The 14,108-nt window shown below is 44.0% G+C and overlaps 1 protein-coding gene across 21 annotated transcripts in view; it reads left to right on the top strand.

Annotated features, from left to right (window-relative positions):
* GRIP1 (glutamate receptor interacting protein 1) overlaps positions 1-14,108 on the top strand; it is a 1,044,357-nt gene that overhangs the window by 992,739 nt on the left and 37,510 nt on the right. For all 21 annotated transcript variants that reach the window (XM_069229162.1, XM_069229153.1, XM_069229151.1 and 18 more), the window contains one exon: positions 1,857-2,090. In XM_069229162.1, the coding sequence (XP_069085263.1) occupies positions 1,857-2,090 (234 nt within the window). The remainder of the gene's footprint in view (positions 1-1,856; positions 2,091-14,108) is intronic.

Genomic DNA, 14,108 nt, shown 5'->3' with positions numbered 1-14,108 from the left:
AGAAAGCACTATTCCACAAAAACCCAAAATGGAGAACATCCCTCCTGGATGTTCAGGTCTGGCTATGCCCACAGGTTTATGCAGGAAATGGGGGAGGTCTGGTTTCTGTCTCAATTGTCTTTCCCTCCTTTGAAGACCAGTTTGGCCACCCAGTCCCCTTCCTGCTCTCGCATCTGCCCCTGCAATTCTCATCCAATTAGATGGCTCCTTTGCTCAGGTAGCTTGCTCAGCCTGTCAAAAGCTGACCAATCAGGAAAGGCTGCTACAGGGCTGATTTTAGATAACTTTTAAGGAAAGAGTTCTAAAACTCTGTAATATTTAAAATAAATCTAACATTGGCACATTGTTGGATTTATTCTAGCTATTAATTTGATACTTTGAACGATATTGTAGCTCACTCCTATCAAAAGTAAGACTTTATTAATTTTAAACAAATCCTTCCCATGTTAGCTTATGGAGCTAGCAGAGCTACAATTGGGAAAAACAAACTTGGCAGTTTGTCCCTCACCAGGACTTATAAAACATATTGTATAATGCCCCTGCTTATAGGTACAAAGCACCCTACCCCTGGAGCACTTAGAGGAGGGTAGTTTAAGACTCTGAAAGTACTTTTAATTCCAAAGTCGAATTTGGACATTCTGTTATTTTACAAGCAGCCAGCAAGGCAGGGCTGGCTTTTAAAATGACAGCAGGCATCACAGCAGTGCACACTTAAGTGCATTAAATCTACTGGGCCTCTAAACCCACATGCCCTACCATATACTAGGGATTTGTAGGTAGGTTGTCAGTACCTAATTACCATATGCCTTTTTACACAGAGCATTGGGCCTGGTTCGCAGAGCCCAGGGCACAGCCAGAGTCAGAAAACACCAGCATCAGTCGAAAAATGGGGGTATAAAGTGAGGGGACATCTCCAAAAAGCCCAGTTTACTCACAGCACCTTATTTGTACTCTTCTTGCTTACAGTTTGTCGAGTGGTCCCCCAAGCAACTGTGGCGGTGAAGGTACCATCACCATTAGCTCAGCCCAGCCTGCTCACCAAACCTAGTGATGGTGGTGAGCCACTCAAACCTTTATCTCCAAATCTGTTTTCGCCGACCTGGACAGGAGCAGTTCCGCCAATAACTGAGAGTGGTCGCTGGTTCACTATGTTGCAAACAATGCCCGGCTCATTTTGCATGCAGCAAGATGGACCAAGCATCGTTTTTTATTTTCCATTGCAAAACTCTCAAAACAGGGGATTATTTTTAGATAATGAAAAATCATTGTCCCTGGTGCTAGGAGATAAAATATAGAGCATAGGGAACATTTCTGTATTTTTCCTGCGTTGTACATCTGCTGTGTTTGGGATGCCAGTCAGGAAATACTAAGGCAGACATATCACTCCACTCCCAGTATGCAGATAGACTGAGATACGCAACCTCACATTTTCATGAATTTACCAATCTTCTAAATATTTATCGTGAGTGCTCTATGTTGTTTCTGAAGACATGTCGCTGAATGGTGGTGAGCAAATAAACATTTCTTTCATAAGCAAAAGAAAAATAGCATGATGTGCCGTTTGTACTCCTGAATGAACACAAATCTACCCATGCCATAAAGTTAGTTTTCATTAAACATTTGGGTTGTGTTTAAAATCTTTGTCAACTATTCTTAACTTTATCCAAAAATACCCTGTCTCTTTTCTGTGTGATTCATAAAATAGACAGGGATTACTTCACTCCCCTTTTACTGGGCCCTGTGTAATTTCTGTGTTTGTCAGTAGGAAAATGTTGCCTCTGTCATAATAAATACAAAACTCATGTTTTCCATTTGGGTCTATGACATTAACAAGATACTGTTCATTGATGCTCTAGGCCACCATCATGTCCGGCAGCACTCTGAGCCTGAACCATGAGAGCCCACAACCCCGCATCCCATTGGGCAGGCAGGCCAGCTTCCAAGATAGGAGTTCAGTGAAAACCCATTACAGCCAGTCTGCCCGCAGCAATACTTTGCCAACTGACGTGGGGCGGAAATCAGTGGCCCTGAGGAAACTGAAGCAAGAAATGAAAGAAATCATGTCGCCAACTCCTGTGGAGTTACACAAGGTTAGTTGTTGTTCTCCTTTTTGTGTACAAGTGGAGCATGATGCCTTTTGTAACTGAAATGGGACCTGTAAAGTTTAAAACATGTTACTTAAAACATTGATCTAACATCATGGATATTAAGATCTGTGTTATTTAGGAATCAGTAAGATACTTGCAGTGCTGCAGTTTGTAGGCTGTGTATACATATGTAAAGAATACATGTATGTGTCCATGCTGTGAACATATACATAAGTTCCTGACATACTACGGACATAAACATATGTTCATAGCAAGGGTGGCTGTAGATACACATGCTCTGTTTGACCCTCTTCATTCATGTCAACTATATTTCTTGCCTTGAAAGTTAGCTTTCTTAATCACAATCACTTTCTTCAGACACATTAGCGAGCTCCAAGCTCTTACAGTCCAGCAAACGTATTAAAATACAAAAAGTTAGGTTGTTCATCAGACAAATTCTAATTTGTGCCCAAGGTTGTTTCACCTTTCCACACAAACCAGACCATTGAGCTGCCTATCTTCTTCCCACAACCAGAGCCTGTAGAAGGAGGGGCCACTCACACTCCAAATTTCAAGAGGACGCTTATGTACTACATTGTTAGAACTGTACCTTTAAAAAAACAATCTACTCAACTTTCTGTAGCCATCGCCAAACCTCACAGGGGCCATGACATCTTGAAAGCAAGCACTGCAAAGTGGATATTTAATTGCATACAGCCTTGCTATGTGAAGGCCAAGAGCACAAGTCCCTTGCCCCCGGAGCTCATTCTACATGTAAAAAGGGTGCAACCTTAGCCTTTTCAGGTAACATTCCTTTAACAAATATCTGCAAAGCTGCTACTTGATGAACGCCACATACTTTCACCAAGTAGAATTGTGGGGATTTACTAGCACATCAATAGGTTTTAGTTGGCCAAGCAGTATTAAGAACACTTTTTCAAACATCTGCTCACTAGCCTCTGCTTTGGAGAGGGAGTGATTTATAATGTATGCAGAGCATGCATATCTACACCTACACATGCTATGAATATAAAAGTTACTTTGTAAACATCTGTTTGCAGCATGTAGTGCTGCAAATGCACAGGTGTCCACCATTCGAGAAGGAAATAATGATAACAGATATTTTCCATGTCCTTTCACTTTCTTGTCTATGTACATCCCACACTGTCATCAACAAACACTACATTCCACTTATACTACTTGCCTGCTGATCTGGAAAAAATCTGAGATGGGTTCAGTGCGCTGGTGCATTGTGGACCAAGGGTGTAGTCACAACAGGTCTTGTGACTCAGATGCCTTTGAAGAAAAACAAGGTGTAAATGTTCGGGCCAGTCACTAGATGGCAGGTGGACTGCTTGCATATTACGATACTTTGCAAATTGCGCATGTTAAACAATCACGACTCACCCAAGGGATATTAATTTGTGCTCTGTTGTGACCCTGACCAGCCTTGCGAATGACTCAGATTTGAATAATGAAAACTCACAGCCATTAGAGCTGCGCAGGGGAGGGTCGAGTCTGAGGCAGGTTGTGGTGGAGGGTGGGGTCAAAGGGGGGGCTAAATTCTGTGATTAGAGAGATGGGGCGGCCATGGTTGCTGCTGGGGATGATAGTGTAAGTTGCCCAGTTATAAATTTGCCCCCTATTTCGTGGCCCTATGTGGTGGTTCTTTTTGGGGTCCCCAAGCTTAGGGTGGATCAAAGGGGGTCCCATGAAGAATTAAATTATAAATGCAGGCACTGGTTAATGTGTATGTAACATGAACTGTTTACCCCCTTCATTTATGGATAATATCATTCTTACCAGATGGGTAAATTATATTGGCAAGAGTCCACAAGTTCACTTAGGGGTGTGCATGATTGTTAACTTTAGGAATTCTCAAATGGCCCAGACAGAGTCTTTTGCAGTCTGAATTCCTCAGACAGAGATTGGGTGCTGGCATAACCATTCTGCCATTGGGTTACTTTTATAAACCCCTCGACATTATACCATCTGGTAGACAGGCTCCTTATATTTTGAATCTCCTAGACCACAGACGTAGTGCTTTCCCATATGGACTTAATGTTGTAGGGACAGGACTACTAGTTTTCCCAATACACAAGTGTTCTTGGAAAAGGTGGATTGACGCAGGGACAATTAAATATATCTAGCCCGAGGGGTATCCCGTTTATTAGTTATTCATAGTTACAGTAGATAAGCATTGAGCCCCAACAGGGACTCTACAGGAGAATCGGTAGGCTCTAAGGTTAATGTTTTAAGGTCTGTGGACCCCCTGAAAGACCTCATTTTTGCTGGTCCACCAAGGGATGTGGTAAGGGAACAGGTGCGAATGGGGATATTTCCCCACGGGAGATGTCCGGTGATGAGAGCACTGAGGCTGTTGAGGCTTCTAAGCAGCAGTCAAGACCCCACATTTCTTTTAAATGTGGCTGGTTTATGGGGTAACTTGGACAACCCAGACTGGGTGTCTTTTATAACCCAGTATTTCAAGAGACACAGATTAGTGTGGATATCCATCACCCAGGGTATGCCACTTATTCCAAGGCTGCAATCGGGGGATTTAGGGAGGCCCTCGGGGAACGTAGGGGGGGGGATCAATTTGGGTTGCCTCACATTTGGGCTATTCGGTTACAACCGTGGAGACATCTAGTAGGGACATTGTATGTCTCTCACGCTCGTCCAAGAGCAACACAACCGTTTGTGATCAATGTTTATTCTAGGGCTTTAGTATCTGGATGAGAGTTCCTGGTTGTGGAGTGTTTGTCTGACTTTCTGTCCCTGCTTCCAAACAGTGATTTTAAATTGATTGGACAAGATTATAACTGCCACTTTGAACCCATTAGTACCTGTGCAGACGGATTTGTGCCTGCAGAAGACAGCTTGTGGTTAATTCTGATGTCTGGTTCCTCCCTGGTGAAGAAATGCACACTGTTGGTTCTTCAAATTAATGCGCTCGCATTGAACCATTCTATTCGTGCTTGCAATGGACCCCACCCAATGTGGCTTCAGGAGTAACCACACTAACTAAACCACCCTCCTTGCAGCCACGGATGACATCTGCACCATACTGGACAACTGAGACATGGCTGCCCTCATCCTCCTCGACCTCGCCACTGCTTTCAACACCGTATCCCACACCACCCTATGCACCAGACTTCACATCGCCGGTATTTGCCGCAAGGCCCAGAAGTGGATCTGCTCCTTCCTCACCAGAAGGACCTAGAGTCAGACTCCTGCCGTTCCTCTCAGAACCTACAGAAACCTGCAGTGGTGTATCCCATGGCTCCTCCCTGAGCCCTACCCTCTTCAATATCTACATGGCTCCGCCTGCCAAAATTATCAGACAGCAGGACCTCAACATAGTCTCCTATGCTGACGACACACAGCAAAATCTCTCCCTCAGTGACCAACCATCAACAGCCAAGAGCAACTTCCACATGAATGAGAGCAGTTGCCAACTGGATAAAAAAACAGCTGCCTCAAGCTCAACTCAGACAACATAGAGATCCTCATCCTGGGTCCCACTCCCTCTACCTAAAATGACTCCTGGTGGCCAGCTGCCCTTGGAAGCATCCCAGCTACCCCCCATCTCCTGCCCCCCCACCCACCGACCATGCACGCAACCTGGGCATCACCCTGGACTCCACGCTGTCCATGACCCGCCAAGTCAACGCCGTCTCATCGTCATGGTTCCACACTCTCTGCCTTGTCTGGAAGATCTTCTAGTGGATCCCCACAGAGGCAAGAAGGACGGTCACCAACACACTTGTCAGCAGCAGACTTGAATACGGCAATGCTCTCTACACTGGAATCACGAAGAAGGTCCAAGCAAGACTACAGGGAATTCAGAAAACAGCAGCCCGACTCATCCTAGACAGCCCCCACTGCAGCAGCATCTCCTCCTACCTTAGAGACCTGCACTGGCTCCCTATTAACAAACGCATCACCTTCAAGCTCCTGACACATGAATACAAGGCCCTGCACAATATCGGACCGGCCTGCCTCAATCACTCCCTATCTTTCTACACCCCTGCCAGACAACTCCGATCTTTTCAACTTGTCCTCGCTGCCACCCCTAGAATCAGGAAGAGGAGAGTGGGAGGCAGATCCTTCTCCTACCTCGCAGCGCAGACCTGGAACATGCTAGCTACCCACCTTAGGCAGGCCCCCTCACTGAATTAGTTGAAGAAGGACCTCAAGACCTGTCTCTGACTGATCAGCACACTTCCGACAGCGCCTTGAGACCCCATGGGTGATAAGCAGTGCCATACAAATCACTGATTGTTTGAGGCAAACTGCAGCATCATATGCCCAGGGGTCCAAATGATTTCCTGAAAATTGTCTCAAACCTTTTTCTCCTGAAGCAGCTGATCTCATTTAAGTTAAGGGTGAGATTATTCCATAGTCCACTCATTTGGTGACAAACAAAAACCAATATCTTCTGACAGTGAACCTTTCAAACCATCAGGATGCCATTTTGGATTCTAGACTTTACACTTATTTGCAAAAATAACAACCAACTGTCACAAACATAATAATATAAAACATATCACATGAAATTCATAAACATTTTGCAAAAAATAGATATGATTACAAATGGACAGAAATAGCATAAAAGTAATTTTCAAAAGGTGTCATTTTGAAATGACAAAGTAATTATTCAGTTACCATACAATATTATTTACGACAGTAGAACTGTTTACATTTTAGTGAAAAGACGCTTTTAATCGTAAATAAATAGCAAATGATTTGTTCATATTTTAACTTTTATGAGTTTTTCTGCGCCTTTCTTAAAGATGTTAGAGTTGTTAGTTTTAAAAAGTGTTTTATTAGGTGTTAAAAAGTTCAGATTTTTTTTTTTATCAACCAGTCCATACTTTATAAAAAAGTAATAAACATAATTAGTGATAAATAACCAGAGGTCTATTGTACAAAGAATTAATTTGGTAAATGTGTTCGTTGTTTGCGCACCAATTTTTACCCGAATGTATTCGCATTTTATGAATCGACTTTTATGCTAATATGTCAGTTCACAGAATATTGAATCGTACTGAGTCGCAATTCGACTACCTCATGAATATTAATAAGGTAGGTCACAAATTGCCACCCATTGTGGGTCACTGCTACCAACATTTCTGTGATGGCTTTTAAACAAAGCATTTTTTAAATGCAGCCCATTTTTCTCAAAAATATAGGGGGTACATAAGAAAAATTAAAAGTTTCCCAATTTTTTTTTTTATTTTTTTTTTAAGAGTGTACATTAGTTCCATAGACAACTGCCTACTCCTGAAAATGTTTTGGTCAACGTTCATAAAGGGATGAGGTCCCCTGGGGACTCCTTCCGGTTAACGAATGGATTGCCATCTCCTTTGAGATATCAGTAACCAATTACTGGTTTGCAAGAGCAATTGTGTCGCACAACACTGATACGTACCGCAAGGAATCGCAAACTGGAAGGGATGCTCTTCCAATGTGCAATTCCATATATACTCTTAAGCCTATTTTTGCGATTTTGGTTTTTGTACACAAAAGCTACTTTGCTGTTGCAAAGGATCTAATTTTGCAAATGAGGCCACTGAAACTGGAAAATAACTTTGTACGTGATGTCCTGGATTTATTTTTAAAAATTGTATAAGATTAAAGAAAGTTAGGATTGATTGGCAAAAATCACTAACCAAATAATATCTACTGCCATTATGTGAAAAGGTCATTTATAGCATCGGCTTTTTCTCAACATTTTAAAAACAAATAGCATGTATTACTTGTTTGAAACTTTGTTTTTGTGGGAAAACACATATGCAAAATGTATTTTTGCATTTTTCTCTGCAAATTTTAGAATCAAAAATGTCAAGCCAGTTGGCTTAGAAATGTCTGGGGTAATAGGCAATACATGCAACAAGTATCTCCTGCAACCACACGGGATGACCATTCACTTCTGGGTACAATGCTCAGGTAAAGGTAATTCTGTAACGGTGTGCAATAAATGTAATGTCCAGGCAACTCTATATAACTTTGACATACATATATATCACATTAATACACAATTAAAGGTTCAATAGCATTGTAAAAATCTTAGGTTTTTTTGGGAACAAAGACTTGACCCAGTGCTGTGGCATTCTCAGTTTACACCACACTGACAATACAGTGTACACAACAGGCAGTAATTTTAACAATATAGAGGCACCAATTCAAATTCATTTTTATAGGTTGGTTTATTAATTCCATCAAAGTTTAAAAGTCCTTTAAAACCGCCAACGTGTTTCACAACTATCCACCTCTTCCTTAGGGCTTAGGAAAATTAATCAAAGGTACATCTAACTTTCTTAATTTTTTCAATTAAAATATGGACTTAACCTCCCATTAGGATATTAGATCCAGAGTTCAGGATTAACGCCACATGTATTCTTGCTGGGAAACAATATGAGATAATCCAGAAGCTGTATCACGGACTCTTCCAGAGCTGTTGATCTGATCACCCTAGTGAAGCACAGGCGGGGTTGGTGTGTGGATTTAGGACGATGATGTAACCTCTGAAGTCAAGTAAGGAGCACTTAGGGAAGGCCCATAAGAGCACAACTGGGTCTGAAATATCATGGTCCACCGATAAAGGGAATCTCCAGAAGTGGAAGAATGCCTCTGGCAAACTGTAACGCACATCGATTTGTCACTGTCGCTAAAGATGTTGATTTCCTTCATCCTTAAGAAATGGCAAGAGTTCCACTGGCTATCATATACTCTGTGAATTCAGGCTGGGCAACAGCCCAAGTCTACGGTCTTGGCCGCACTCCATACTTTAGGCAGTGGTTCTCACAGGCGTGCACGCCAGCTTGGCCTCGAGTTTCTTCAGTGCTTCAGTTCTCATCCTAACTCACGGGAGGACAAATACATTTGCTTCCCCTGAGGTACACTCCTTCCTCTGGCTGGGCAGAAATTTTACTGGAAGTTAATGGTATATACATTCTCTAGCTCACATATTCATGTTACACATTTGTCTTACATTGTAGCAATTGATAGACATTTAACAATGTCTGGATGGGCTGTTAATTTCACCCAGTCTATTAGACAAACAGCTATTTATTGCAGAGCTTCACTCCACTTGCATCAGAACTACCCACAGTTAGTGGTGATTGCACTCAACACATTATCTTTTATCAGGTGACACCTGTCGCCATGCTATTGGCCACACTCTTAATCAAGGTAATGCTTGATGTCAGGCCACAGACTTATCTGCCAGGCTGGTCTGATCCAGTGAGGTGAACGAAGAGGATCCATCCGTGTTCAATTGAGTTTGTTGATCTAAATCAGATGCAGAACAACTGGGCTCCAATGACCTGTGCAGGGAGGGCAACGGGTGAGCAGCATGGGGCAGGGAAACAGATATCTCAAGCCCTTGGTATCTAACATGGCAACCCATGTCTTGAGGCCATACCTACTGTGGTACTCCCAACCCTTTTTGCACACCATTCCATGCTACACACACAATTTTACCGTATGAGACAGTGAGGGGTCCCTGTCATGACATCCTATAAAGATGTATGATGGTTAGTAGCCAGCTTCTCTAAAGAGGGTGCAGATAAATAGCTCTTGTCTTATAACTATTACATACATACAATTATTAACCAGCTAGCAATGTTTGCTAATGGTGACATGGCCTGGCCATTAGTCACCCACATAAAAAGAAGTTCCACTTTTGGAGTGAGCCACATATGCAGCAGAGTTGAGTTCTCACAGCTGAGCAGCTGATACACAAACAATATAAATACCCTGACTAAAACTCAGGATATGAGCCTCATGCAAACACCATCTGGTATGGTCAAAGTTGAGGGTGACTGACGTATGCTGCTACTTGGAAAATGCCTTGTTGCTGGACCCAGCTCCACACTCCTATGACTTCCGAACACATGATTCAGTGCCCCACAACACATCATCTGTTGATGTAATAGGCAGTGGTGGTATTATTGTTCAAGAGAAGTTGAGCTCACTGCCTGAGATGGAAGGGAGGAAAGCCATGGCAAGATGGACCACCCACATTCAACACATTTTTACAGAGTTGCTGCTCTGACATGAACAAGATGCTTCCCTCCATGTTGTCATACAGAGGAATGCCCCCAGACCAGCGAGGAGGCATCCATAACAAAGGTAGCCTTCAACTGTGGAGAACTGATAGGAAGACTCTTCAACAAATCAGAGGTGCATAGCCACCAGTGCACATCCGGGAAGACAGAAATGAAAATCGGCACCAAAACTGAGAGGCTCCCTTTGATCCTGGTGGCATTGCTTCTTTAAGCATCTCATGTGCAGGACCAACAGGGTGCATGAGCCATGAATCCTAAAAGGTGTAGTATTAGCCGAACAAAGAATAGTCTCTCAGTCAGAAACATCAAAATCATATCCTCAATATGTGCAGTCCTCTAAGGAGGAAAATCCTTCAAAGGGTGTCTCTAGCGGAGCTTCTATGACTATCAGCCTCTGTGCTGGTGAGAGATCTCGATTCTGGATTTTGGTTGTGAAGCTCAGGTCATAAAGAAGAATCACCCTGCACCACAGTTATTCTCTGACTAGCATGGGAGATCCTAATATCGCAAATCGGTCATCCAAGTACAGAAACACATGGACTCCTGACATCCTCACTTTAGTTGAATATCCGCAAAGCAGTATAAATCACAGAACTGCAAATTGGCAGTGCTGAGACCTCACAACAAACCTGAGGTAGACCTGTGAGGGGGTATGATCAGCAGTTGAAAGTAGGCATCCTGGAGGTCTTGGGACACCAGCCAAACCCACACACTGAGGGCCAGAGTGAAATGGCTCAAGAATAGAATCTTGAAATTCTCCTGCCGGATGAAGAGGTTTAACAGTTAGAGGTTCAGGTCTTAGTCCTCTATCCTTCTAGGGGACCAAGAAGAGAGAAAAAAATGTCATGCCCATTTATTCCATGGGTTCCACTTCTACGGCCCCTTCGTTCAGCACGGCAAGAACATCTAATCTATAATTGAGGTGTGTGCTGGAGAGCCCATTCTGGAGGAAGGACGGCAGAGGACAGAAAGATTGGGATGTAGTCTTTGCTGATTAGCAGAATGACTCAGAGATCCATCTGCGATCATCTCCAAAGTGTGAAGAAATGGCAGATCCCTCCTTCCCACTAGAAGTTACTGGTGTAGAGGACAGTCATAGACGTTTTGAGACCGCAGAGCCAACAGAAGATAACGGTGACTGAAGCTGCTGCTGGCAGTAATGGCTTCCCCTTGATCAATCCCTTATCCGAAAGGAACGCTTATTTGGTGTAAATCCATTCAGTAGTTTTTGAGAAATTATAGGGAAAATACATTTGCATATCTCTGGCCGTGATGACTTTGCGAATAATGACAAGCTCATGCAGGGAAATGCAATGCTCTGAATGGCAGCCAACACTTCAACCAGGGAGTGTTGGCAGCAATCTTGGGACTCTGCTTCAGGCGAGTCCCAACAATAAAAATACAAAAAAAGGAAAAGGGGTCAGGGTGGGGTCATTCTGACCTCTTAGCTCTGGAGTCCGAGGGGCCCCGCCAAAGCAAAAAAAAAAAAAAAACCTTTAAAAAAATGTTTTTACCGCAAATACACAACATTGTGAATTCACAGGAATAATAACAAATAAATAAACCAAGTGCAGTCTCCTGCACTTGCCTTATATTAAGCCCCCTGGTGGGCCAGGTCCCAGGATCATGGAAAATATAAGGAGAAGTGCATGGGGCCTCCTCCAGGGCTTATATTTGCCCTGGGGACCACCACCTCCCCAGGGCTTTTTTCATGTTACATGTGTCGGGGCCCACCACCTCCCAGGGCCACACAGTAAAATGATGTACGGGCTACGTGCCCCCCCCCCCCCTCTGCAGTCCCCCAGAGACCGCAAGGGCCTCAACAGAAAAATCATGAAGGCCCTCTCGCAGCACTGAGGACTTGCACCTTCCTGGGGTGCTTTTGCAAATAGAATGTGGAGGGGGGGGGCACCTGCCCGCCCCCGGAGACCTCCACCATGCTCGGGCACTTTTGAAAATAGAATGCAGGAGGGCCACATGAACCCCCCTCCCTCCCCAGCCAATGCTTGTTGAAGAGGGGCTGTTCGGTCCTCCTGTTGGAGCCAGTGATGGCCCTGGGGACTGCCACACTGCAGGGCCTGCTCCTGCTATGTCACGGGGTGCCCCCAGAGGACATAGCTGTTTTCTTTTGCTTGGTGGGAGCTGACAGCTCCCGCCAAGCAAAAGCAAACAAAGGCTGCTTTCTAACAGCAGGAGCTGTCAAACAAACATCTGTTTCCCTGCACAAATAGGCATTCAGGGAAAGCAGGGAGCTGCTTTTTAAAGCAGCTCCCTGCTTGTGGGAACAATGCTGACTCCTGCAGGACGTGGGGAGCCGGCTTGGACCACGCCCCACAACCCCCTGCGGGCCTGAGATAAAGATTGTCATTGCAATGGTCTCTCCATGCAATGACTTGAAAGTGTCACACTGGGCAGCCATTAAGTCTGAATATCATAGATATGTTTTGCAACACAGCACGAGAGAGTTACTGGTGGCCTGCTCGTAAAGCATGTGAACTGTCTCCTTGTAAATTGAAAGTTCTAATCCCGCTAGCCTGTCTCATTAATTACTTGTTTTTTGAATATTAAAGATGCCTATGGGTGCAACATTTGTGTTTTTCCCATCACACCTCTCAGTTTGAATGTCATAGCTATCAGTGGATACTGTGTAGTAAAAAGTCGTCTGTGGCTTAGTGGTTAAAGTCTCAGGCCTCTACCTCAAAGGTTGAGGGTTCCAGTCTCGGTGTGTTAGAGGTCATTTCTCAGATTTTCCCATTTAAATATTTAAGATACATATCGAAAGGTTATTGCACTCTTTTTAATTCACAAATATATATATTTTTTTCAATTTGTCCAGCAACATCTCGTTCTAAGTATATTATTCATCAAAGCCTAATAAACTCTCTCTCATTCTCTTTCTTTTTCAATCTTTCTCCCACTCACACACCAACTCAGACCCTTATGCACCCACTCACAGACCCAATCAGACCCTCATGCACCCACTCACACCCCCACTCAGACTCACACACACCCACTCTCAGATCCAGTGAAACCCTCATGTCCCCACTCAGAGACCCGCGCAGACACTGACGCACCCACCAAGACACAGATGTATGCACTTTCACACCAAGACAGACTCTCACAGCCACTCTCACCCCCAGAGCGACAGGCTGCGGCCAAAGGGGTGTGCTCAGCGTGGTGTTGAGTGGTTAGGGGGTGGGCCTGCAGGGTCTGGTTGCAGGCTAGGCCTTGTGGGCAACCCCTGCTGCGCACTGGTGAAGGCCGTGCATGGTGCAAGGTTGGGTGCTTATAGGGGGTTGGCCTCTGGGCCTGTCCTGCGGCCTCCTGCCACTGCGCACAGCCAAAGGCCATGCACGGTGGTAGTGCGATTGGAGTAACGTTTCGTAATGAAAATTGCTATATGATAAAAAAAAAAAACATAAAAATTCACTGAAAAAAACAAAAGGTACAGGGACGTTATAGTTAGGAAATAGTATTATAAACTCTTAGAAATTCACTTAAAAAAACCAAAGGTTACAGGGACGCTAAATTCAGGCTTACATTTTAAACGTACAAAACCATAGAAATTCAACTGTTACAGTATGCAGATGTGCAAATCACCGGGAAGCTCCACCAGTTTGGCCCCGCACTTTCCACCTTAGTAGTATGCAAGGGTCTTCCTGCATTTTGTCAGGATGCTGGACAGCTTACCAAAGGGCCCCGCCAGTATGTTTGCCACTGGTTTGGGTGGCATGGTGTTGATGCTGAGGAATAGGAATACTTCTCCACAAAACAAAGAAGCACTTACCTCATAGAGATAAAAGGAAGGACCCTAGTTTGGTGGAGATTTATGCCTTTGTAGTCTCTTTGGCCTCTCTATAGGAGGATTTATGTTATCACAGAACTTTAGAGAAATATTCACCAGGAACAATAATGTTGCCAAAATGCACACAAGATCACTGGTCAC

Source organism: Pleurodeles waltl, chromosome 4_1 (genome assembly GCF_031143425.1).
Source record: "Pleurodeles waltl isolate 20211129_DDA chromosome 4_1, aPleWal1.hap1.20221129, whole genome shotgun sequence".
Taxonomy (NCBI): domain Eukaryota; kingdom Metazoa; phylum Chordata; class Amphibia; order Caudata; family Salamandridae; genus Pleurodeles; species Pleurodeles waltl.
Note: the sequence above shows the minus strand (reverse complement) of the source record. Positions and strands in the feature narration are given on the sequence as shown.